The following is a 24880-nucleotide window of genomic DNA, read 5'->3' on the forward strand; positions in this document are numbered from 1 at the left end:
TCCCACGATGATGCCTGTGATAATTTAATATTTTCTGGCTACATACACATAGTAGGACTATGGAGTGCACAGAAATTGTAGCGGAAGTTAGGTACTAGTACGATTTATCTAGATGCCCTGACAGCGGTATTTTATTTGGATTGAGCATCATTATATCCAACCTAAAACGAAAGCCTAGGCAAACTTGAGCAAATTAGGATATAAACGGGTCGATCCTAATTCAATCTGGCTAGACCCATCGTACCTATGACATTTCAACGTTTAATTTTCACCGAGCTTTCCCCGCCCCTCATCCATCTTACACACCTCTTTGTCCAAACTGTGAAGAGAGCGGAGTCTGGATATGCGATGATCAACATCCCAACAACTTATCTGTCCTTCATGCTATCTACCGCAAATAGTGAATGTCATCGCAGAATCTCCTGGCCAAAATAGCCGGCCTCGGCCTCCCCGCGCATTAACGGATTTTTCCGCTTTCCGTTTGTTCAGACTGAGCACTTGCACCCCTCTCGAGGCAAATCAGACCTAGGAAGTCTATTAAGGGGCCGTGGTTTTCTTCAAATCTCCTGTGATACAGGAGATGCAACATTGTTCGCACCGTGACTGTGCTCAGAGGCCATGTCAGGTGGGTTTTTCCTCCTGCATCTAGATTCATTCCATCATACCATTTTATGAAGCTCAATCTGTGAATAATATCGTGAACCGTTAATAACATTCCGCCTACCTCTACCTAGACCGGCAAACGGCTAAAGACTAGCCATGTGCGAGACCAACAAGTTCGGTCCTGCCGTTGCACGGCACAGACTTCTGCGCCTTCAACACCGTTGACCGTCGCCTATAGTGACGAACCGGCACCCTCCGAGTCTGACTCTTCTCTCTCGATATGCGCAGAATTCTCTACATCTGTTGATGAATGTGTGTCCCCGTCACTAGCAGGCAAGGCTGTAGCTCTCCAGCAGCCCCAGCTGGCGCTCAGCTTTGTGATGGCCTCCTTCCCGTGCTACTTCAAATTAATCGAATCCCGCGTTCCGATAACCTGGATCGACTACATCGCCAAACAGCCCAGTTCAAACAACTCATCCTTCGACTGGGCCGTGCGATGTATGACCACAACGTATCTCGGTAGCCTCCACAACGACACCCGCTATCTAGACCAGGGACGAATGTATTACTTCCGTTCCCTCCGAAACTTATCAAAGCTACTGAGTGACCCACATACGGCCGAATCAGACGAGGCCCTGTCAACTGTCATCATCCTCGGTGTTTTCGAAATGCACGTCTACACATCTCTCGAGGGGTGGAAACATCATGCGCGGGGCCTCCGCACACTAATGCAGCTCCGGGGTCCTTGCATGCACGAAGACGGGTTTGGGTACAATCTATATCTGGCATGTCGGAACACTCTAGTGACAGCCGCCCTGGTGTCCGGCGAAGCATGCTTTTTGGAACAACCGGGATGGCAGCAACTGAATAAGGATCTAGCTACCAAAAATGCTAGGAATCCCAACTCGTCAATCCTGGAAGACATCGCGGAGCGTGCATTCCGAGAAGTCGTCACACTCCCGGGGTTCGTGAAGCGGATTCGTGGGCTTAGTAGTTTGCCAGTGGAGGCGCAGAACTATGAGAGATCGGCGCTGTTCCGTACAGTACTCGCCACACGTGCGGCTATGAATGGTATCTACACTGAATTCAAAATAGCGGCGTCAAGCGCACGGGCGGGCTATAAATCATATGCCGATTTTTTTGGGCCGGTCCCACGTGTTTTCTTTGATAAATTTGCTAATATCACCATTCGGGGCATACAGTCTAGTCTCCTGCTGCTCAATTATCTCGTTATCTTGCTGAATCCATCCCAGCAGTCTGCTGCAGAACTAGAGATACGTGATATTATGGGATCGATGCGAGTGGCAGAGCCCGCGTTAAGTGAAGACCATGATGGAAACTCTTCTCCCTTGTCTTCTTCCGGTATTCCCTTGCGGCTTTCGGGGGAAGAACTGAGCCTGAGGGTAGAGTCGAAATTTATCCCAGAAACATCGCAGCCACCCACGAACGACTGGATGGACGAGATTGCTATGTCGATGGGCATGGAAGGGGTATCTATATCTCTGGTTAATCTAAATGAGTCACCGAGAGACTGATTGATCAATTGAACGGCTAATATCGCCCTGTTCTGCACCTGGATATCCGATATATAACTACTACTACTAGTATGCTACCTAGTACTAGTACCAGCTCTGGAGTATCCCCCCACAGCGAATACTATTCAATTAAAACTTAAATCCAAATAATAAATTAGCCTGAGTCTGCCAATACGAATTCAATGTATTTGACCAACGTAATTATAAGATCATATCACTGCGTAGTCGGCAATTTTTGCCCAGGTGAAATGGCCACATTCCGATGCAATCAGGGGTAATTACTATGGGTAATTACTATGGGGAACAAAAGTAACTTCATCCCGCATTGTGGCTGGTGATTGTCCGTATTGCTGTGTACTATGCAGTCAGCACTAGTTATTATGTAGTAAATTCAGGTAAGCTATAAATGAATATTATCATAATGTAGTAAAAAATAATATAATAGAATATGATATCTGTCATCTACTTAACGGTCTGCGAAGCAGACCGTTTGCAGACTGCAGCCTATGCTAAGAATGCGCCACAACCTCCGGGCCGTCGTGCAACGCGGCCTTGTCGATCACCTCGTCCCTGGATTGCCGCTGCCTCTCGACCTGCAGGAGATCTGTGAACCTGTGACCTGTCTCTTCTCACAATGACCTCCAGGCCCGGCGACTGATTCGTTACCTTCGAAAATGGTCCCTCGTCGCCGTTTCAGCCGACGCTTCGCCGCCCTCGTCGCTGCCGCCGCCCTCTTCTTCCTTTACCACATCTTCTCCCTCCACTCATCCCTCGCCACCACCTCCTCGTCATCGTCCTCGAGTGCCGGCACCGTCGACCGTGATCATGCCGGTGAACCCGCCCCATTCTGCCCGTCCTTACCAGGAATCGACGATGTCCTGGTCGTCATGAAAACCGGCGTCACCGAGTCGAGAGAAAAGGTGCCCATTCACTTCAAAACGACCCTGCGCTGCATCCCCAACTTCGTCATCTACTCCGACTTCGACGAGGAGATCGAGGGCGTCAAGATCCACGACGTTCTGCGCCACATCGACACGGACGTGAAAGAGCGCGTGGCCGACTTCAACATTTACAATCGCGTCGTGGAGCACGGGCGCAAGGGTCTGGATCAGGACGATTTCGCAGACGAAGCCAACTCCGCCATCGGAAAGCCCAGTAACCCAGGCTGGAAGCTGGATAAATGGAAGTTCCTGCCAATGGCCCAGGAGGCTCTCAAGTACAAGCCCGATGCGAAATGGTATGTCTTCATGGAAGCCGACACCTACGTCTCGTGGCCGACACTGCTAGCCTGGCTCGCCAAATTCGATGCCAAAAAGCCCTGGTACCTGGGCACTGAGACGCAGATTGCGGATGTCATCTTCGCCCACGGTGGTTCCGGCTTCATGGTATCTAACCCCGCGCTGCAAGATGCGTCGGATCAGTACACCGCGCGTCGCAAAGAGCTGGATAACTACGTTGACCATCACTGGGCGGGCGACTGCGTTTTGGGCAAGGTTCTTGCTGATGCGGGCGTCAATTTGCATTTTACTTGGCCGATTCTGCAGAACTCGAATATTGGCGAGCTGGACGAGTTCACAAACGAGTTGTACCGTCTTCCTTGGTGTTATTTGGCTGTTGCCTTCCACCATCTCAGCTCTCGCGAGATCGACCATCTTTGGAAATTCGAGCAAAGGCGCTGGCACGATGTGAGTATACCCAGACCTCGTTTCTTTGATCCCGCGCTTTATCTCACAAATGTACTAATTCGTCATCGCTTGCATAGAAGAATAAGCGCCTCCTCCTGCACAGCGACGTTTTCCGTGAATACATCTACCCCGATATCGCATCCCTATCTACAAGATCGAGCTGGGACAACCTCTCAAACGAAGACCAGCCCTTCGCCAAAACATTCGAAGACTGTCGCGAGGTTTGCGAGGTCGAAAAGACATGCGTGCAATACGTCTGGCGCGGCGGAGAATGCTACACAAGCAGTCGCCCGCGTCTGGGTAACTCGTCACCTTCCGGAGACTCGACATCGGGCTTTATGACGAGTCGTATCCGTGAAATGATGGATAAGAGTGGTGTTTGCCGCAGTCCCGAGTTTGGAAGCCTAAGCTAAGACCTTACCATTCACCTCGAACTGTTTGTGCCAACATACCTGCTATAATTTTTATGAAATTCCGCCATTATTATCGTTGTTTTGCGCCTGTCGGGCTTGGGTCAGTGAGACTGTACGTGACAGGACAGTACCAGTACCAAGTTTTTCTCACGGTTTATGACCGCTTATTTCTTTTCTTTTCCTTCCCTTTTTCATTACGTTGGCTGGTGCCTGTATCCCTACGAACTATGCGATAAAACTCCTTTTTGGACGGGCGTTGGCGGTAAACTCGATGCATCACATGGATTTTCTTTGACCTTGACATTGGCATTGGACTTAGACAAAATCTGAACAACAGACCCGATTTGGGCTTATGATAGAAAAATACTATGCTTATGCTTATGCAACATCTTCAATTTGACAACACTATGTCAGACACCGAAATCCAGAATCAAATGTACTAACGCTCATTCACGGTTCGTTGAAATTACAAATTGTTCAAGTTCGAGGGGTAAGCTTAACCATCAACCCCGGCTTCTCCCACAGAATAAAGGCATCCTGGTTCATCCAGTCATTGCTCGTCGGGTCCAGTTCCATATCGAAGTTGAAAATCATGCGAGCGAGGATAATGCGCATTTCAACGTATGCAAGGCTGGAAGGAATGTCAGCAAGCAAGGATCTAAAAGAGGGACGGCGGTATCCCAGTACTTACTTCCGTCCAATGCAGTTGCGAGGCCCAAAGCTAAAGGGCTGCATAACTGATCTTCTGTCATTCACATAACGAGGATCATCGAGATGGCGCTCAGGAACGAATTGCTCTGCGTCCGTAAAGTTTCGTTCGGAGTGGTATGCAGCGAGGTGCGAGACTGAGACAATGGTCTATAAAACATGGTGGACCGAAGTTAGCAAGTGTCGAAATCCCCAGCGAGAACATGCTACTACGAGCGGCATGTCTGCTCTAATGCAAGGCAAGGAAGTACTCACCCCTCCAGGAACCCAATGACCCTCAATCATATCACCCTGAGCATCAACAATGCGCGGAAGACCAGTGGGAACAGGCGGATAAAGCCTCAAAGCCTCAGTCAAAACAGCAAGACAATAAACCAACTTATTGCAAGAATCAAATCCAATCTCCTCATCCGAGGTAAATGCAGACCGAATTTCCTCCTGTAACTTCGCCAAAACCCGCGGATTCTTCAACAGCAAATATGTAACGCCAGAGAGCAAGGTCGCAGTAGTCTCGGAACCGGCAATAATCAACGTACTCCCATTCGAAACCATCTCATCAACACTGAACCCCTTCTCCGTCCCATTATGCTTGAGAATATTCGCAAAGAAGTCTGGCCGGTCATTTGATTTTTCGAGTCTGCTGGCGACTTTTTCCCGACTTAGTTGATTATGAAACTGCTTTTGCGCGAAGACGCGCTTCGGCGTGATCAGTTTGACGAGGTATTTTGAGCCCGGGAGTCGGCGCGATATATTCGCGTATGCGCCGAACTTGATGCCGGAAAAGATCATTTGTACCCAGACGTGGTAATCTGAGTTCTTTAAACAGTCGAATGGTTCGCCGAAGGCTAGGTCGCCGATTATATCGAAGGTTGCGAAATTATACCAAGCTACTAGATCCAGCGGCTTGGCTTGGCCATTGCCATTGCCCTTGTCCTCCTCTGTCGGTGTCGAATTCTCGCGCAGACGCTGGATGAGAAGATCGACATAGCCTTTTATAATAGGTTCCTGACTGCGCAGAGAACTATCGGAGAAAGCGTGTGAAAGGAGACGGCGGAAGCGCGAGTGGTCTTGATCATTGGATTGGATGATGCTGGCACTGTTTGCGGCGGTGGGTGGGTAGAATCGGTAGTCTTTTTGCTTCTGACCGTGACCGGTGCGTGTGCCGTAAACTACCTTCCATGCGTCGCTGTCGATGAAGGAGAGTTCGTCGGGCGCGATGCGGACGACGTCGCCGTATTGGTCGTGGAGACTTTTCAATCTTTGCGCGTATCGGCCGCTTATTGTGTTGCGCATGTAGGGGATGCGTGTTGCCGCCATGGATTTTGGGCCAGGGTAGTTTGCCAGTGGGTGGAAGTAGAGATTGTAGATTATGAGGAAGAGGTAGTAGGTTGGAATCTGTTGAGTGGTAGACACTTTTTAGTTACTGAAGCTCAGGTTGATATTATTGAAAAGGTTGAAGGATTGGACCATCGTACGATCAACTTCAAATCAACTTGAACCTCCAGGACTTGATTGAACTTACCAGAGCGAAACTGATTCCAAACAAAACCCACATCGAAGGTATACCACCCAAGAAGCCATCCCGGTCGAAAACAGAAAATCTAGGAATAACAGCCATGATTCTGAACAGAACTTTGGAAGAATCCAAAGCTCACTGCACTCTGTAGGTCAAGTTTCTTCCATCAAGCCCTTCAGTCGCAGCTTCATCATCGATATAAATACCACGGCGTCCAAGCTCTAGACCGTCCTACCCCTCTATTCCATCCCCACTGGCATCAGACGACACTTCTCCTCGGGCTTGCACTGGCACTAACAACTTAGCACAAAACCACTGCATAAGAATTGACAAAAAGGCTAATGCCCTCAGACCTCCCCACATTCTGCACGGCATAAGTCAAGGCAGCTAGCCTAGCTCGTATCCTTGTACATCTTTACTAGACTACTTGTAGTCCCGCTACCAGCCACTAGTAAACGGGCTAAAAGCCATCCCGTCCACCCTGTCAGACTCTTATCCAGCAATCATGAGCCCAGATTGGCTGTTCGAGTTGCGGACACTAACTCCTAGTCCTACTCGATCCAAGGATGGGAAAATCCCCGCACCAATTATCATAATTTCCCGAGCCCATGACATCCGGATCGACGACATCTGGAATTCCCCTTTGGCTTTAGCTCTACTCGCACTCCGTCCGGGGGTACATACGTCTTCCTGTCGATCAAGGTGGGACATTGTCTCAGTGGCGGCCAGGATGGGGATATGATTCGCCTGATGGGAATACTAGTGTTACAGTTACAAGCTAATATGCACGACGACCACCCGTTGCCCCACCCCTCCCAGCCAGTTATGCTGCATGCAATTATGCGTGAATAAAGCATCATGGAAAAGACGGCATCTTGGGTTTTTTGTGCAGTGCACTATGGCGGCATTAGTCTGTGGTGGGACGGGATAAATACAACTACATGCAAGGGAGAAATGCCACGTCTCTCGTACTAATTGACTAACTAGTAACGCGAACCTATGTACACCGTTTATCTACAACAGGGAAAGTTTTCATCGGGAATCTTATTTACAGTATCTTCTGGGCAGAATCTAAGTCAGATCGTGCTTACATTTAGGGTTCTGATAACATCCTACCTACTATCTATGGGTATGTAGATCACTGGCTGGGGGTAGGCAGCCTTCACTAGGTTGTTGGACCTTGGACAAGGTAAAAAGCGCCCCGGGGCCAGTGCGAAAATTGTGGAAAGCGACGTAATGTGCAGATACTAGTACTAGTAGTAGTCGAAAAAGGATGGAGTGTCTCGTTTTCGAATATTCATGCACACCCGTAGCCAAGATAAAGTAATATCGCATCTAAGAATAGTGACGGGATCTTCATCTAGACTCGGGCAAGTACCGATACTTGCCATCGGAGTATAGTACGCAAAATTAAGAAATCTACACTCGCACTTTCGAGTCAATACTTGTATTGTAGAAGAGGCAAAAACCGGATTGCTTAGGTAGAGAGGCAAACGAAGGACGTCATATACAATAAGGATATATCAAAGCCCACCCATAGGGTAGCTCCAGCTGCAACTCCAACCATGGCCCCTAGCGCAAACTAACCCAAGAAACTCGAATCCCGCTCTCAAAGCGCCGGACTAAACGGATCCGCCAAACACTGATCAATCCGCATGATTTTATACCCAAGCCCCTTAACATGCCGGATAAAGTCACGGAGGTACCCAACAGTCGACGGGTTGAGGAAGTGCATCACGGCAAGATTGCCGCCCCGGGCCACACTCCGGTAAAATGCGTCGAGCTGTTTTTCCGGTGTGGTTGTGTTGGCCCATAGCCAATCTTCCACGTCCACGCTCCAGTTCACGATGAAAGGTTGTTCGATGCGTTTTGCTAGTTGTTGGCGCATGCGGGCACCGACCGTTCCGAAGGGAGGTCTGAAGTAGCGGGCTGGGCGATGTTAGATAAACCAATCCGTGAGAATTATTGGGAATTGGGCTGCGATGGACTTACAGGATATGTCTAGTCTTTCTTTGAAGACTCGGATGGTGTCCTTGACTTCTTCGTCGATCATTTCCATGGTCGGGAGGGCTTCCATTCTGAGTGTGTTTGTTAGTATTCATTTGGGTTCGCACTTCAAATCTGGAACTTGGCGTGGAAATAGACAACTCACTTCGGATGGGTATTAGAGTGCAGCGCCACCTGATGTCCCTTCTTCATCATCTCCTTGTAAAAGCGTGTGAAGTTCGTCGTCGAGTCTTGTAGTCCAGCACCAACGACAAAGAATGTAACCCGAACATCTTCCTCGTCGAGGATTTTCATGACCTCCTGTGCAAACCGCGGCTGGCCATCGTCAATTCCAAAGGCGAATGAGTTGGGAACACTACAGCGCAGGACCAACTGGCCAGTCGGTATTTTCTTAGGAACCGTGAAGTAATTATTCGCGGGCGACGGAGGCGGAACCGAAGGTACGATTTCGACGCGGTGAAGTGTGAGCGTTTCATTCGTATAGAAGCCCGTAAATGAGACAGAAACGACTCTTCTCTGATCGATGCGGAAATGAGATAGGGGGATGTACAGCTCAGTCTTTGGAGGGGAAGCTGGCCCCTGGTTACCGCTTTCTTCGCATGAACCTCGTGGCCCAGGCGAAGAGGGAGAGTAACGTCGCTGCGAGACATGGCTGGTCAAAGGCAGCTCAGGAGCATCTTTTGAATTGCTAGAGTCATCTTCGTCCGAGGAATCTGATCCAGTTCTCATCACATAAGGCGACGCCTGGACACTGTCCGGTATACCAGGAAACGGAGCACGGGCGGCGGAGCACTCGTTGTTGTGTTCGTTCAACGAAACAGTGAACTGGTCGGTTCCATCGTATACGACATGTAGAAACTGGTCTTGCCATGGGAGGAGGCTGAAACAGCCACGGGTCTCGAATTGGGTATGGTAGTTCTGGTCGGGATCAATCGGGAAGAAAGATACAGAGCCCGGTGCATGATGTATATTAAGATTTTCACCAGTTCCGTGCCAAAATCCTAGGTCATTGTGCAGAGGGTCTTGGAAGGTGTCGATCACCAAAGATGGGGCCACTTGCTCAACGTCTCGTAGCTCAAGCCGAGGCTGGGGTCGGAATGATTGGCTGGTATAGCCCAGTGCCGTTAGTAAGAATGGTAGAAGGTAGACGGGTATCATGATGCTGGTTCAACGATTGAATAAGGATTTCGCAAATGAGTATCGTAGTGGTCAGAAAGGAAGAAGGGGGTTGGAAAGAGAGAAGTGGATGTGGTAGACCGGAAGTAGATATGATCGGATGGGAAGAAGGAGAGCAGAGTACAACTTGAGGTCAACGGGGAAGGCGTGATCGGTTGGACTCGGTCATCGCACCCCAATGTACAGTACTACTACTACTAGTATTACAGATGCTCACATTCAATAGAATAATAGTAAGTAGAAATAAAATCTGATTTTGTTGCTAACTAGGGTGGATTAGATAGAAGGAATAAATGCCCACTATACTTAGGTCGATCATCAAAGTACTCCCTTCTAGTCCTGCCGAACAAAGACCGCCAGACAGAGTGACACCCCGTCAAAGAGTGCACAAATCAGAAACGCGCCCTCAAGCATTGCAGTTGTCCCCCCGGAATGACCATCACCAAGCCAGCATAAGGATAAAACGAAGAGAACAAGAGTCAGATGTGGGTAAATTAAAACCACAAAAGCAAACAGAATAGAAACCAAATTTGGCTTCTGACCATTTTCGCACCGAAAGATAACACCGGACTCAAATGAAAGGGCACAATAACAGAAACCAAATTGGTTTCGAAATAACTTTTCGTGCCGGAATGAACTACCAGTTAGCATCCTCAGGAGCCTCCTCAGGGGGCGGTGGAATGGGATCGCCTTCGGAGGCAGCGTAGAGGGAATGATCCTCAGTGGTCGCGGCATTCTCAGCACTTTCCTCCTCTTGACCAGCGTCCTCATTCTCGTTGTTGTCCTCGTCGTCGGTCACATCATCGTCAAAGGTAAGCTTCCCCTCGGAGGGAGTGAAATGCTCCAGGAAATCGGGAACAGTCTGCTTGCACTCCAAGAGAATCTTGACGAGATCGGGTCCGAGGTCCTCATTCCGTTCATTGTAGAAAGAGGTCGCAATGCCCTCGTTTCCAATGCGCGCAGTTCGTCCTGTTGATGGTTAGCATTACTGGCGACGCAAAGATATTATCTTTGGCAGCACAATGTGGAGACTGGGACTTACCGATTCGGTGGACATACTCAGTGATACCACCATGAGTAGTGGTCGGAAGATCATAGTTTATGACATGCATCACGTTAGCGATATCAAGACCGCGAGCAGTAACGCCCGTGGCAATCAAGATAGGACATTCCGCAATTTTGAAGGAGCGACTATTGAGAGAATCAGAGAGTCAGAGATGGAAGATACAAGGAAGTGGTAAAGATGAAGAACTCACATTGCATCCTCACGCTCGCGCTGGGTCCGATCCGAATGGATGGAGGTAGTTGGCAGGCCCGAGTTGTAGAGGTAATCGTCCAGATAGTCGACAGTGGTCTTGTTGTTCGCGAAGATCAAGGTGCGAATGGGAACCATGCTCAGAAGCAGGTCAAAAACGGCGCGTTTCTTGGCCCGATCTTCCACAAAGTGGATCTAAATAGTCAGCGAGGTGAAATGAAGGAAGGGTTGTCAAGGTCAAGGTACTTACGACCTGGGAAACATTGAGATGCGAGCTGCCGGGACGACCAACTCGAATTCGAATATGGTCAGTCGACAGATACTCGCGAGCCAGCTTTCGGCATTGCTTATTGAAGGTCGCCGAGAACATCAGGTAGCGATGATCCTCATCCTCGTTGACATCTGTTTGGAGTAAGAGATGGTTGTTAAATGCGAAATCGAAAATACTGACCGCCACCCGACATAATCTTCTTGAATTCATCCTCCCAGTCCGATTGGAGCATCTCATCTGCCTCGTCGATCACAGTGTAACTTTAGAGCTGTTAGTATTCGCCATTTACGAGACTTGAGTGCCGGGAGATACTTACCGGACTCGACGAAGAGACAAGACATTGGGCTGGGACATGAAGTCTGTAATTCGGCCAGTTGTACCGATCAAGATGTCGCATCCCTTTCGGAGCTCATCTCGTTGATACCTGGACGGAGCGCCACCATAGACAACACAGGGGCGCAGCATAGAGCGATAGCACAATCGACGAGCCTCGTCAAAGATTTGAGTAGCCAACTCGCGAGTTGGACAAACAATAAGAACAAGGGGTTCAGCACGAACACCCTGGCTCTTAAGATCGAAATTTGGGTCGGACACATTTGGACGCGGCGCGGCCAGCTTCTTTGCCTTTCCCATTAGCTGTGAGAGAATGGGGATAAGAAAAGCACCGGTTTTGCCAGAGCCTATACAAGTTAGCTGTGGACCAAGGGCAGCAAAGGTTTGTCTACCCACCAGTCTGTGCAATCCCAATAACATCTTTCCCACTGAGGACAGATGGAATCACATAGCACTGAATTGGAGTCGGGTGCTGGTAGAGGCAAAGCGTCAGATTCTCAATCAACACAGGGTGAAGTTTCGCGGCCTCCCACTGAATGCGAATGGTCAGTAAGATAGACGTCAGTACTCAGAAGTGTCTCGAGAACACTTACAGATGCTGTTGGGTAAATGCGCTCTTCACTCTCGAAAGTGACTTGGATCTTTTTGTACCTGATTAGAAAGGCTGGTTAGCAAATCCAGAAACTGAAGGATTGAGGGCACTGACTCTTCAATTCGATGTCCCACGCGTGAGAGGTTGATATTTTTGAAAAGCTGCTCTTCGAGCTCTTCATTGCGGGGGCCAATATCTCCTTCTTCACCGGCCCATTCGTAGCGATTGGCACCTCCAGCCCATTCGTAGTCCTCATTGCGAGCGACTTCGTCATACTTGATGGCCACACGATCTGTCCAGCCTTGTTTGCGAACCTCCTCATGTCGATCCTCGGATCCCATAGGGGGCTTCAGTTCGGCGACTGTTTCGGGCTCCTCACGAGGATCCTGATAATAGTCAGAGTTGTGGACGTTAGAGACGTCCTCTAGAGCACCGGGGACTTGATCGTACTCGTCCATGATTGAAGTCATGATGAGCTGCGTGCAGGAGAGCAAAGAGGATAACTCAAGACAAGGATAAGGTAAAGGGAATCCAGGGTGAGAGGAAGGAAAGAAGAGGAGAGGAGGAAAGGAAACAAATGTAAAGGCAACAAAGGGTCAACAAACGCGGAACCCGGATGGCGGATGCCATCGCACCTGCTTCGTTAGAGCCGCGCGGGTACGTACTTGCCTGTTGAGCACGTGCTGGTAGTGGTATGCAGTAGTCTAGTATTGATTTATACTACTAGTTATACTAGTATATTTAGGGTTCTTGAAATATAGAAAAAATTGAGAAAAAAGGGTGATAAATATTTAGAATTACCAGAGACTCGCTAAGCTATAGGGTAACTCTATAGAGTTAAAAATCTAGATTATCATTACCTTTGTGGGCTACAGTTGATTATGGTAAGCTACCCTGTATTCAGGGCTTAACGAAATTGATAAAAACATTACTCTTGTGTCTTCGTATATTGTATAGAATAAATTGATAGAAAATCAGTACTAGAGTACCCCAGTTTATAGTTTATTCTGCAGATAGCGAAAGGCGAGTCCTAAAGCGGTTAGCGTATATGCCAGAGACCAGACTCGCCAGTTGCCCGTCGGCAGAGCAGTTGTCCTCGTCCCTTGAGTCTAGCTTGAGCATGACCACTTCTAGGCTAGCCTGTTCAGGTCTACTAAAAACTCCTACATATATACATTACTACCACTAATACTATTACTCCTATACTAGAGTCATCTCTCGGCACCTCGGCTCGGTGATTGTCAGGGTCCACCACTGCCACTGCCACTGCCACTCCCACCTGCCACGGTCCACGGGCCACCCGGGTAGAAGGAAATATACGCCGTAAGCCTGGGCACGGCCTCTAGCTTCCTCCCAGCTATCTTCCTCCCTTACCACACCTCTTCTGTACAATATCATGGCTCCCGATCGTGACTCCGATGGCCGTCGCAAACGGCCTGCTCGCCTAGAGGAGGCTATTACCAACCCCGGTGCCGTTAAAATTAATGTCAAGGGCGCCTTTATCGTCGACGATGAGCTCCGCTCCCGTAGCCCCGTTGAAGCCGAGGGCGTGCATTATGAGAACAAGGACATCCGACTTCCGCACCATACCGGAGTCGTTAGCCATGTCGCTGTCGATGTGAGTACCCTCCTTTCCTCTCCGACCGGCTGCATTGAGCTATTTCGACCTGTTCTTCGTGGTCATTCTATGCCCCGCACCTGCGACCGTTCACCCCGCAATCCGCGGAGGACCAGACGAAGAGGAAAAAAAAAAAAAGAGCCAACACCTCCGAACAGAAATTGCAAAAAGGATTGAGACTGACTGTGCTGGATCTTCTTCCAGATCGGCGGAACCTTAATTAAACTGGTGTACTTCACCCGTGAACTCGACGCGGCGGATAATGGTGGCCGCCTTAATTTTATCAACTTCGAGACGCATCGGATTGACATCTGTATCAATTTTATTCGCCAATTGAAGGAGGAACACGCAAAGAACAACGGGTCACCCAAGGACGATCTATGTGTCGTTGCCACCGGAGGGGGGGCGTTCAAATTCTATGATAAGCTGAAGGAGGCGCTGGACGTCAATATTCTGCGAGAGGAGGAAATGGAGTGTTTGATCATCGGTGAGCCCTGACCAACACCCATCGGGCCTTACACTAGCTAACGTTGAACTCTCTAGGTCTTGATTTCTTTATCACCGAGATCCCTAACGAAGTATTCACCTACAACGACACCGATACCGAGCCTATGAAATTTGCCGAGGCTCGACCGAACGTGTACCCCTATCTCCTCGTCAACATCGGATCCGGCGTCTCAATGATCAAGGTCTCCGGCCCGAATAATTTTCAGCGTGTGGGCGGCACACATCTCGGTGGTGGTACCTTCTGGGGCATCATGTCCCTGCTCACCGGCGCCAGGACCTTCGACGACATGCTGGCCATGGCGGATCGCGGGGACAACAGCGGAGTCGATATGCTAGTTGGCGATATCTACGGCATGGACTATAGCAAAATTGGGCTGAAGAGCACCGCCATCGCCAGCACTTTTGGGAAGGTCTTCCGCTTGAAGAACGCTGCTGAGAGAGGCGCCGAGGATGGCGAGGGGCTGTACCACGACGATTCCGAACACGCGAACGGCAATGGTGGAGTTAATTTCCAACCCGAGGATATGAGCCGAAGCCTTCTCTATGCTATAAGGTATGTCTACTAAATGGCAATGGCCTGTGTCTATACTTGAATACCCCGACTAACGATCCCCAGTAATAACATTGGCCAAATCGCCTACCTCCAATCAGAAAAGCACGAAGTCAAGCACATCTACTTCGGCGGCTCCTTCATCCGTGGCCACCGCCAGACAATGAACACCCTCTCCTACGCCATCCGCTTCTGGTCCAAGGGCGAGAAGCAAGCCTACTTCCTACGCCACGAAGGCTACCTCGGTGCCGTGGGCGCTTTCATCCGCCGCCAGCCGCAAAACTGGGGTCGGAGGAATAGTCTCGATGAGGTGGTGGCACCGCAGGCGGTCCGGAACCTTGTGCAAAATTCCGTTTTGAATCAGAATGAGCAGAACGGAGCATCCAGTTCTTCGTAATCGGTGGTTACGGCGGTACTGGCGACTCTTTCATACACGCACACTCTCTCTCTCTCTCTTTCTCCCTCCCTCCATCCTACTTTCTCCTACCTACCCTATCACCTTCTCCAAAACATCTCTTGAGTCAAATCGATACCCCTCATTGAATGTATACTTTGTCACATCTCGCCCATCACCCGTGGTGGACCCGAGATGGGGATTCTGGATGTCAGCTTGCTTTAATAGACACATGGTTGTGGCCCGGCGTGGCCCAAGCCCCATATGCATTGCATTTCGTTTTTTTTTTCTCGTCTTTTTTTCTTTCTTCTTTGTTCTGTTTTCTCTCGGAGACTGCTGTCTTGTTCCTACCAAAAATCCATTATATACTTTTTGTATATGCTGTGGACTTTGTGATCCTGGTCGGATAGTGCCCTGGTAGAGAATATGCCTCCAAGGACTGTCAGTGGACTATACGGGGTAAAGGTGCCCTGTTGGGTCTCGGAAGTTGAACAGGATACTATCTGTGCTCTAGGCAATGCAAAAAGAATCTTTCAATAAACATAGAGTCAATTGTTTCTTTTTAATACTACTCAAATTACTACATAAATACTCAATAGGCAACGCACCTAGTATTACCAGCGACCTCGGGATGCTATATAGCAATGAATGATATTGGACCGTGTCCTAGTCTAGCTCGAGTTTAAAAAAAGGCATCCCTCCAGTACTGGACTACAAAATCAAACCACTACAAACGGAAATCTCAAATAATCTTGTCACCGACAGTACTTTCCATATCATTCGTTCTGCATAACGTATATAATTTCTCTCTAAATGTTATTTGCTACATCGCCCACTGTGCGATGACTCAGGAAATTGCTTGCTGAGATGAGGTATAACCCTAGATTGCTAGGTACTAGGATGATGTCTCTGTTCTTCTGGAGATATCCGGCAGCAGTACCACACATATAGATTTAAAGCCTGCGCCTACAATTAAGAATGTAAAACTCTCATGGCCCCCTTTCTTTCTCCTAGATCTTTTCGAATTCCGTTGTTTTCACCATTTTCCACCTTGCTTCTTGTCAAAGCTTGTGCTCGGAACGATCTAGGTCGGCTAAAATATCCAAAGATCATGGCTGTAACCAAGGAAGGTAGCTCGAAGATAGGGACAGTAGGAGCTAAAGGTGGAGAGTCAAAAATGGTATTCCTAATAACCTGGTTCTTATATTCCTATGAAGGCCTCAGAGGGTTATTACCTAGAGCTAAATTAACTAATGATAAACTATAGGCAGAAGCTCACAAGCCGAAGCCTGCGGATCAGAGGCCTGCGGATGAGGATGAAGAAGTCGATGAGGAGGAAGAGGAAGAGGAAGAGGAGAATGACACCAATAAGAGTCAAAAAGAGATGTCTCCCGCCATGAACAACACAGAGTTGAAGAGAGTGGTATCAGGCTCATTCCAATTCACGATCCAGTGCCAGTACGGAACAATGGACTCTTTCAAAGAGAGTCAATACATGATCTCAACGATTGGCACGAGACATCCTTAGACTACCCACCAAGTTCAGTCCACAGCATCGGGACAAAAGGGCAGCAATTTGCCCATAACCGGTATTATGACGAGCAAGGCAATGAGCTTCAAAGGTCGGTTTTTCACATCACGGCCTACAGCGAAGATGAAGAGGATGAGTGGCCCACCAGAAAGTATGCCCTTCTAGTTCTTCATGCAGAAGGGCAATTTGGGCTGCCCATCATTTTCACATCAAGTATCCCAATCCAAGGACGTCCGGGAAGACTTTCGTTGGGCTATGTGTGGAATGGCCAGGAACAACAATTCGATGCAGACCCTTTCGCAATCCGGATCTATGTTCCTGAGAAAATGGCCGATACGGCTGAGGAAGATAACTTTGATTCCTCATTCTTTGATATTTCTGAGAAGTAACATAAGGCAATTTGTCAGGAGCTGGAGAGCAAAGCGAGAGGTCGCCCTAGGGTCAGAGAAACTACGAAATTGTTCTCCCCAGTCAAATCCGAGTTTACTCAGGTCATGGTGACCTAGTTATGGGGGGGGTTACGTATCAACTTGTAACCCCCCCTGCCCCCCCCCCCCCATGCCAAGACCTTTCTATACGGGTACCTCCCCCCCCTGACGGGCCGGAATATATTTAGGGTAGATCACGAATTATTAGGAAACTGGCATGTCGCTCATTTCAATTGCGTTGTTCAAGTCTCTTGCAGTTGGTGGGTGCTTATCATAGCCACTTTTAAATGACGTCCCGATTTGTACTTACGTTGCGTTGCTTAAATATTGTGTTTCTAGAGCTAAGTATAGGCTACGGTGTAAGTATAGAGGTTATAGAGGTTATTGGAGCTAGAACTAAACAGGAAATAGATGCTGCTTTGTTTTTTATTGCTTTTTTGGACGATTTGGTGGCTGGGCGTGCTGTGGTAAGGTTGGTTGTTGACTGGTGATTGTGGTGGTTTTGACTTGCGATCACGATCACCACGCGACTATGGCTAATGTATGGCCATAATTATCACTATAGACTTTATAGAGGTTATTGGAGCTAGAACTAGATAGGAAATAGGTGCTGCTTTATTTTTTATTGTATTTTTAGATGATTTGGCGCCTAGGTGTGCCGCGGCGAGGTTGGCCGGTTGTGGTGGTCAACTTGCGACTGTGGTCACCACGCGACTATAGCTGATATACGCCCACCTACTATCACTATAGACGCTATAGAGGTCATCAGAGCTAGTACTCAATAGGGAATAGCTACTGCTTCCCTTTTTAACGTGTTTTTGACCGATTTAGCGTGCTATAGCAATATAAGCCTGACGATATCGTCAATATCGTATCGCAAATCGTATCGCAGGCCTCATATTGTTGCGACATGCCAAAATTTGTATCGTGTGCAGCCCTATCTGCACCGGGGTTTCTTTTGTGGCTTATGGGATCAAGCATCGGTAACCTGAGGTTCCTAGGCGGTAAAAGGATCAGAATCCGAACCCCCGTAGGCCAGCAGGCCCGCGATACTGTCGTGTTCCTTCCACCAATGCATCCCATTATAGTCACCTGTGTCACACAATGTCTCTGGGCCACCAAGGTCTTTTATGGCGTCTTCGACACATGGGTTTGAACCCTTCCACCCTCCAACTGGGTGGGGTATTGAATGAAAACGAGGGACCGTACCCGTCGACAAATTCTTTCCACTGGAAATTACTGACAAGGCAACCTTTCGAATTAATTTTGTCGTGAAAGGCGGAGGCCAGACTTGAGAAATCTTTTTCGTCAGAAGTCCAATCAAAAACGTCCCAAATGATGTAGATAAGAAAGGCTCCGCCATTAACATATTTACAAACCCCGTCTGGTGCGTGTATGCTGATGATTGTCGGCTGGGCGGCGATGGTTGCCGTTGTGCCCTCGATGGTCTTCGCAGGGGTGAGCTCAACGGCCGAATTTGCGAGAGTGGAGCTCATTGGTGGTTTATAAACCTCTGTAGGCTCTCCAACGGCCATTGTTATCGTGCCTGGACCGAGTCCGAAGCCGCCGCCATCGGGAGTGGTGATCACCACTGCCTCGTTATACATAGAGCTTCGCCCTATAGGGTCGACCTCAGTATAGTCGGTAATAGTCTTCGTGGGCGCCACGGTAGCGGTTGAGAGAGAAATGCGCTTGACTATAATGGTAACGGTATTAAAACGCAAGTTTATCTCTTCAGTACACTCAATAGAATAGCCACCTCACAAGAAATAACCGTCGATCGTCTTACCGTGTTCATCAGCTCAGAATTGATACATGAGATAATCCATCTGGGGGACAGTAATCAGTGTAAGTAGTTTCTGGGTGACTGGAACGTCCCAGCTGATTGGATCTACCATCTACGGGAAATAAATGGCACTAACTCACGTCTCTTTCTAGTTCCGCTCATACTTTCTCCGACCGTTGAGGAGCAATATAGGTATAAGGGTTACAGGGATATCGTAGGAACTGAGATGAAATAGAAAAACTGCGATACTTTTGCACTGATCGCACAGGGTAGGTCTTCGCCCCTCTCTGTCTACAACTGTTGACTAAATCTCTTTTAGCAATTTATATAAACGCTTATTACACCGATGGCGACAAGCTCAAGAAACTTCCTGATAATCTCATTCCACCCAGCGAACAGCGCAATATTCCCCACAAAAAGAGCATTCAATGAAGAAATCACATTCCGGCCTATAAGAACATGACTCGGTTCTTCAATACTCGATTTCTCCAGTTTCGTTGAAAGAAGATATTTCCGTTGACTCAAAAACGAGTTGATCATTTCTCCTTCAAACGTAACAAGCTGAATACAGTAAATATGAATTTGATTCTGAATATATAACACCATACAAAACATCGAGATCTTTCCCAATAGTCTATGATAGGACGACCACATGGTTATTTTGAATCTCTAAAGAGGTCATTCTTCCATTACATCAACATAAAACAAAATCTATTCAAGTAGATAGGCATATACAGGAATAGTAGAGTAGAGTATGCCTTGTTCGCCCCCATTTAGCTTTCTCCACTATCCTACCCACTTGTGTCCCACTCACACCGACAAGCGTTACGTCAATCACGACCGTCGGGATGTTTAAAAACCCCGCTTGCCCGCCTTTCCCTTTTATAACCTTTATTTTACACCCGACCATCACTCAAACGCGGCTGCGCAATCAGTCAACATATAATTCCTGAACCCTGCGCCCTTGCAACCATGGAGATCCTCGAGAGAAATATCAAAGTAGCACTGGTCGGTGATGCGCGTGTTGGCAAGGTAAAGAAAAACAATTTCCCTGATCATCAACGACATCACTTACTATATCCTGCAGACGAACTGGTGCAACAAGGGGATAGCTGGTGAGGATACAGATGAATATATTCCAACAATTAATTACCAAAGTCGTGAGCGTAGATTTTGTTCTGTAAGTTCCGTTTAACTGCTATATATAGTATTATGTAACACTATGAAACCCTCCCTAATGCTTATTTTTAGACGATTGGTCTTTGTACCTTTGATTTCTGGGATATCTCCGGATCGTATAGTACACCCCAAGATAGGGCAAAATGGATCGAAGATAGCGATGCCGCTATTATTATGGTAGATCTCGCTAACCAGGAGAGTATCAATAATACAATCTTATGGTATCGTATGTTCTCTTTCGTTTTCCGGGCCTCTTTTATCATCTTTAGATCCTATTTCAACCCATTTTAAGAACTAACTCATACATTCTAGGAGAAATTATATCATCCCAGCAATACTCCGATAACCTGAAACATTTTCCGGTCATGGTATTTACCTATAAGGCATATAAAGATGATGCCAAATACAAGATAAAGCCGACAGAGATCTCTTGGCCCGAGGAAATGCGGTCTACGCCATTTCACTACAATGAATATCGGGATACGACTAATTGGGAGACGGATCAGACTCATTATTCTGCGATGCTTCTAGCGGATGTATCTACGATAAGACCTTTAGGATGGATCTTGGAGCAACTAACCGGTCAACCCGAAATAGTATGTGCTTCAAACTTTTTTGAATATCGTATTCACTTAAGGTAAACTGACCGTTATCTTAGGGTTTCATCGCCCATTACCCTCCTGGACCTGACAATGCGTATTGGGATGCACCTTCTCCCGGTACACTCGAGAAATGGAAGAGAGAAATGGATGAGGCGTATAAACTGCCTATGCCAGAAGAAAGTGACGTGGAGTTGTGATCAAGATCCATTTAGAAGCCACCTCTTGGCCATCGAATTATGATCGTAACCACCGTATACCTTGTCTATCTAGATTGTCACCTCAAATGCTGTGTTGTGTCTGTTTATTTGTTAGGCTATATGATCTTCCCTGCTGTACTTTGGTCTTATGACATGATGTCGACGCTAACAGCACTTCCTGTAGCCACTATCTGAAAGTGAGAAATGCCACTTCAGTTTATACGAGATGTGTGAGGATGCTCAGATACTCACAGAGATCAACGTACGGCGTAGCATACGAAGCAAAGGAAGCAGTAGCGGTTCGACGAAAGTAATAGCTTGAGGAGAATAAGAAGGAAGCTAGGATAGAAGGCTAGATACACAGGTGTATGGTGTGGATGCCTAGAGTGGTGCCATAGGCATAAGGCATCCACGAATGGTAACAACACCAGTTCGTTACAAGATGCAGCCTCTTGGGTATTTGCTTGACAAGCGGTTCAATGTAATTTTAACCAAGCTAAACCGGTCCATTTTCTTGCTTACGGACTTGAAGGAACGAACATACTTTGATTCCGGTGACTTCGCTCTTTCGGCAGGCCAGCGTGCGATCGAAACCGGCGCCATTGATTCGGGCTGCGAGCATCCAAATCGTGATAATATTTCGCACCCTAACGCACCAGCTCCTAGTAATAAGAATGTTGACTATGGTGCCAACAGAACTATTGACCGAAAGAGCGTAAGCCCTGAAAGGAAGAGTCTGCTCCTTTTGCCCGCGTTCTGGAGGGATAGACGCAGGCAAAATTGGATTTCCGACAACCCGAGCACGGTGATTGTTTGTCACATTTTGCTTTGCGCTGATGGCAGGTTGTACGTGAGCGTGTATGCATTTAGTGTTGACCAGTTCACTCGGTCGGTCGTGCTTTTGCGGGATGCGTGATTTTCGGTTTCCAGCAGCTGGCTGACAAATGCTTGCCGGGTGACAATTACCTAGTGTAATGGGGAATTGCTCTCAACACCGGTATTCCATAGTCAGGTGATTGGGGCCTTAGTATAAAGGCAGCCATATCGTTTCGGAAGAATAAGTAGCGTTCGTTCCATAGTATCAATAAGAACATGCATGTTACCCCTTATGAATTATTCTTTCTGCTGAGGTTACTGAGGCTGAGGTTGCGGTATCGGTATATCGCATGTCCATGAAGACTCGAATGTCTTATTAGTCGCATCTCGATAGCGTCACGCTTTGTCCACTACTCTCCTGCACTCTGCGAGTGTGGTGGTTTTGTCCTCTTGCAATCGACCCGTCTGCCAACGCAGACTGCCAGCGAGCATTCCCATCTTACACTAGTCAACGTAATCGGTAGGCGAGTGACGCGCGCCGGCCTGAAAAGCGGCTCAAGACGAAGGGGGGATCATTCGTTGTAAATGAAGGATCCATTGGGAGGCCCGGGGCAACACCAATGCTCCTCGCTTCAGCACGCGTGAGGTTACTCTCTGAGGAGAGCGACCACGCTCGTGTCTTCTCATTGGCCGGGTGTGATATAAAATCGCTTTTCGGCAAGGCGAGAGATTTCTTCGGGGTCAAGGACCCCGAGAAAGAAATCTCTCTCGTCTGCAGGGCCCCTGGATTGGGGTTCCGCAGGTATATTGGGGAGGACTGTGAAGACGAGTTCAGTCTCCTTTGCCATGATGTGCGGAAGCTCTCAATTGCGGAGAGAGGATCCATCGAGATAACCGTTAAGCCTGCGGCGCCGGAGCGCATCCAAAAAAGCGATTAATTTATTCAGTTTCATCCCGGTGTGTTATTATGTTTTAGTTAGCCTTGTTATTCCAATTCATAGTCCGATTCGGACGTTGCTACACTTCTTCCTGTTCTGGGATACGTACCACTAGTACTCTCCTTTTTATACTTCTGCTGTTCTCCATCAATTGTCTCAGAATCCACCACCAGTATCTATAGTACCTAGCCTACTAATTCGTACACCAATTAGATTTGTCCCACATTCCAACAGTCCCCAGATAAATGCTAGATTCCAAATCCTCTAAGACCCCCAAGTATAGAACCGTTCCTAAATAGGAAACCCAGGGCAGAGCGATCACATGACTTTCCCCGGACACGTGGGATTGCGCGTCTTGCAGCTTGGGGCGCGGAGACCTCAAGCCCAGCTCCCCAAAGGCCATTAAGACGCTCACTTTGCTTCAAAGCCATGCGTCGGTGCTACTACTAGTCGCCTCAGCTCGATGACTCCGCCACCCTCGTCGCTCTCCCCATTTCCTCCACCGATCCCCGTCGACACACATCCAAACCGCAGCCCCAATTCCCGAACTCCTGAGGAGCGCCTTCCGGATCCGGACCTCCTAGCCCCCGAGGACGCATATTTTGCGCCCTCGCTATCGCGTGCTCGCTCTGCTCCGACGAACTACGATGATACGCTTCGCTCGCTGAACGGTGATGCCAGTCTGCATCCGCCGCGGGCGGTGCTTGGCGCGGACCCTAACCGGAAGGATGTACGGAAATTGGGGGCTGGTGCTGGACGGAGGAGGCGGAAAGGTGCTTGGAAGAAGTTACTTTGGGTGAAGCAATCTTGTATGTGACATCGTCGCTATAGAGGAAAAAAGCTTTCTTGCGTCAGAATTGTGTGGGGTAGTGGACTGTGTTACTAACTGGTGATAGACCCGGATAACTTCACCGATACCGAGACATTTCTAGACCATCTCCAGCGGAATCCCCGAGTACGGCCGTATGACTTCTGGCCGCTTGTGTCGGACTCGACGGTCATCGTGCAGCATGTCTGCTCCGTGGTAATATTCGTGTGCTGTTTCGTTGATATTGTTCAAGACCGGGTGAGCCCCGTTTCGGTTGTCTGCTGGGGAAGTGTCGGTACGGCGGTGGGTTGGATTCTATGGGACAATTGGATCTGGAAAGAACAGACCGAGCTTTCGAATGCCAATGGCACCATCGGGGGCGATGATGGTTCGAGTTCGAGCTCGGTGACCAGTGCTGTCAACCCATCAGCCAGCGACACCCAGGGCAGTGGTGTCAAAGGCAGTCCGATCCATGGTCTCGGCTTGACAATGGCTGCAAACTCGTCAAAAGAACATCTGCCACATCAAAGTCCCGACCACAATAGTGGCGTGGGCGGAGTGATTGACCCTACAGCACGAGCTGGTCTCAACCTCGCTCTGTCAAGTGCTGTTGCTGGCGACACGGATGTCCAAGATATCGACCGACCCTCTCTATTTTCCTCTCGCAACCGCCAACGACTCTCAACCGTGAAATCCGCCTTCTTGATCTACTTCTCCCTGCTGGGACTAAGTCCTATCCTCAAATCTCTTACCAAATCCACCGCCAGCGACTCAATATGGGCTATGAGCTGCTGGCTTATAATCATGAATATATTCTCCTTCGACTACGGAAGTGGCGAGGGCGCCGGCGCCACCAAATTCCCCGCTTCATTATCCACAAATGCAGCCGTCATGGCATCGACCGTGTTGGCATCCCGCCTCCCATCCACCACCCACGTGTTCAGCCTCATGCTGTTCTCCATGGAAGTCTTTGGCCTATTCCCTATATTCCGACGACAACTCCGCCAGAAGTCTTGGACCGGTCATGTGTGCCTTACGCTTGCGCTCGTGTTCATTGCAGGCGGCGCCGTCGGCACGACCATGAGTGGTGGCTGGGCATCAGCTATCATCGGATCCTTCCTTGGAGGCATCCTTACTGCACTTGCCATGGGAGGCTGCAGCTGGTGGCTCATCAGCTTGCAGAAGTATAAGAATGTTGTCATTGGTCCCTGGGATCCAGCTCGTCCCATTATCCGACGACACTGGAATTGATCCATGCTTCCTAATAGCACAGTTGGTTTTTTTCTTCGCCGTTGTGACATAGATCTGGCGTTTTTGGTCTTATACCCCTAGATTATTGTATCTTTTCAGATGAATATATTTCAATCTGCATTCGAATTGCATGCCAAGGTGGCCTTTGGGTTTCCCCTTCCACATTGTAGCTGTATCGGTC

General features: G+C 48.5%; 11 protein-coding genes across 11 annotated transcripts; 7 read left to right on the plus strand and 4 right to left on the minus strand.

The window, feature by feature from the left end:
• Positions 1-580: 580 nt before the first annotated feature.
• On the plus strand, positions 581-2138 carry N7481_012554 (uncharacterized protein; the record flags this gene model as incomplete). The annotated part of the gene is made up of 2 exons (XM_057271773.1): positions 581-625; positions 735-2138. 2 exons carry the CDS (start codon positions 581-583, stop codon positions 2136-2138), a joined length of 1449 nt encoding a protein of 482 aa, XP_057115961.1.
• Positions 2139-2812: 674 nt separating this feature from the next.
• N7481_012555 (glycosyltransferase family 31 protein) lies at positions 2813-4236 on the plus strand (the record flags this gene model as incomplete). The annotated part of the gene is made up of 2 exons (XM_057271774.1): positions 2813-3823; positions 3901-4236. 2 exons carry the CDS (start codon positions 2813-2815, stop codon positions 4234-4236), a joined length of 1347 nt encoding a protein of 448 aa, XP_057115962.1.
• A 477-nt stretch (positions 4237-4713) lies between these two features.
• Positions 4714-6562, minus strand: N7481_012556 (cytochrome P450; the record flags this gene model as incomplete). Its single annotated transcript, XM_057271775.1, has 4 exons — positions 4714-4867; positions 4928-5094; positions 5200-6339; positions 6467-6562. 4 exons carry the CDS (start codon positions 6560-6562, stop codon positions 4714-4716), a joined length of 1557 nt encoding a protein of 518 aa, XP_057115963.1.
• Positions 6563-8069: 1507 nt separating this feature from the next.
• N7481_012557 (polysaccharide deacetylase family protein) lies at positions 8070-9625 on the minus strand (the record flags this gene model as incomplete). Its single annotated transcript, XM_057271776.1, has 3 exons — positions 8070-8389; positions 8453-8538; positions 8613-9625. 3 exons carry the CDS (start codon positions 9623-9625, stop codon positions 8070-8072), a joined length of 1419 nt encoding a protein of 472 aa, XP_057115964.1.
• A 655-nt stretch (positions 9626-10280) lies between these two features.
• N7481_012558 (DEAD/DEAH box helicase) lies at positions 10281-12564 on the minus strand (the record flags this gene model as incomplete). The annotated part of the gene is made up of 9 exons (XM_057271777.1): positions 10281-10612; positions 10686-10834; positions 10900-11093; positions 11149-11300; positions 11350-11429; positions 11486-11849; positions 11899-12034; positions 12096-12153; positions 12209-12564. 9 exons carry the CDS (start codon positions 12562-12564, stop codon positions 10281-10283), a joined length of 1821 nt encoding a protein of 606 aa, XP_057115965.1.
• A 926-nt stretch (positions 12565-13490) lies between these two features.
• On the plus strand, positions 13491-15166 carry N7481_012559 (pantothenate kinase; the record flags this gene model as incomplete). The annotated part of the gene is made up of 4 exons (XM_057271778.1): positions 13491-13712; positions 13917-14199; positions 14256-14772; positions 14836-15166. 4 exons carry the CDS (start codon positions 13491-13493, stop codon positions 15164-15166), a joined length of 1353 nt encoding a protein of 450 aa, XP_057115966.1.
• A 1174-nt stretch (positions 15167-16340) lies between these two features.
• On the plus strand, positions 16341-17083 carry N7481_012560 (uncharacterized protein; the record flags this gene model as incomplete). Its single annotated transcript, XM_057271779.1, has 3 exons — positions 16341-16343; positions 16431-16650; positions 16710-17083. The coding sequence occupies 3 exons, from the start codon at positions 16341-16343 to the stop codon at positions 17081-17083; spliced, it is 597 nt and encodes a 198-aa protein (XP_057115967.1).
• Positions 17084-18219: 1136 nt separating this feature from the next.
• On the minus strand, positions 18220-19070 carry N7481_012561 (uncharacterized protein; the record flags this gene model as incomplete). Its single annotated transcript, XM_057271780.1, has 2 exons — positions 18220-18740; positions 19049-19070. The coding sequence occupies 2 exons, from the start codon at positions 19068-19070 to the stop codon at positions 18220-18222; spliced, it is 543 nt and encodes a 180-aa protein (XP_057115968.1).
• An 810-nt stretch (positions 19071-19880) lies between these two features.
• N7481_012562 (uncharacterized protein) lies at positions 19881-20886 on the plus strand (the record flags this gene model as incomplete). The annotated part of the gene is made up of 5 exons (XM_057271781.1): positions 19881-19940; positions 19996-20088; positions 20160-20313; positions 20400-20683; positions 20746-20886. 5 exons carry the CDS (start codon positions 19881-19883, stop codon positions 20884-20886), a joined length of 732 nt encoding a protein of 243 aa, XP_057115969.1.
• Positions 20887-22322: 1436 nt separating this feature from the next.
• On the plus strand, positions 22323-22640 carry N7481_012563 (uncharacterized protein; the record flags this gene model as incomplete). The annotated part of the gene is made up of 1 exon (XM_057271782.1): positions 22323-22640. The coding sequence occupies one exon, from the start codon at positions 22323-22325 to the stop codon at positions 22638-22640; it is 318 nt and encodes a 105-aa protein (XP_057115970.1).
• A 463-nt stretch (positions 22641-23103) lies between these two features.
• On the plus strand, positions 23104-24699 carry pigc (phosphatidylinositol N-acetylglucosaminyltransferase; the record flags this gene model as incomplete). Its single annotated transcript, XM_057271783.1, has 2 exons — positions 23104-23449; positions 23537-24699. The coding sequence occupies 2 exons, from the start codon at positions 23104-23106 to the stop codon at positions 24697-24699; spliced, it is 1509 nt and encodes a 502-aa protein (XP_057115971.1).
• Positions 24700-24880: the final 181 nt, after the last annotated feature.

Source organism: Penicillium waksmanii (genome assembly GCF_028829765.1).
Source record: "Penicillium waksmanii strain IBT 27052 chromosome Unknown utg000010l:1.0-3698451.0:1.0-3701458.0, whole genome shotgun sequence".
Lineage (NCBI taxonomy): Eukaryota > Fungi > Ascomycota > Eurotiomycetes > Eurotiales > Aspergillaceae > Penicillium > Penicillium waksmanii.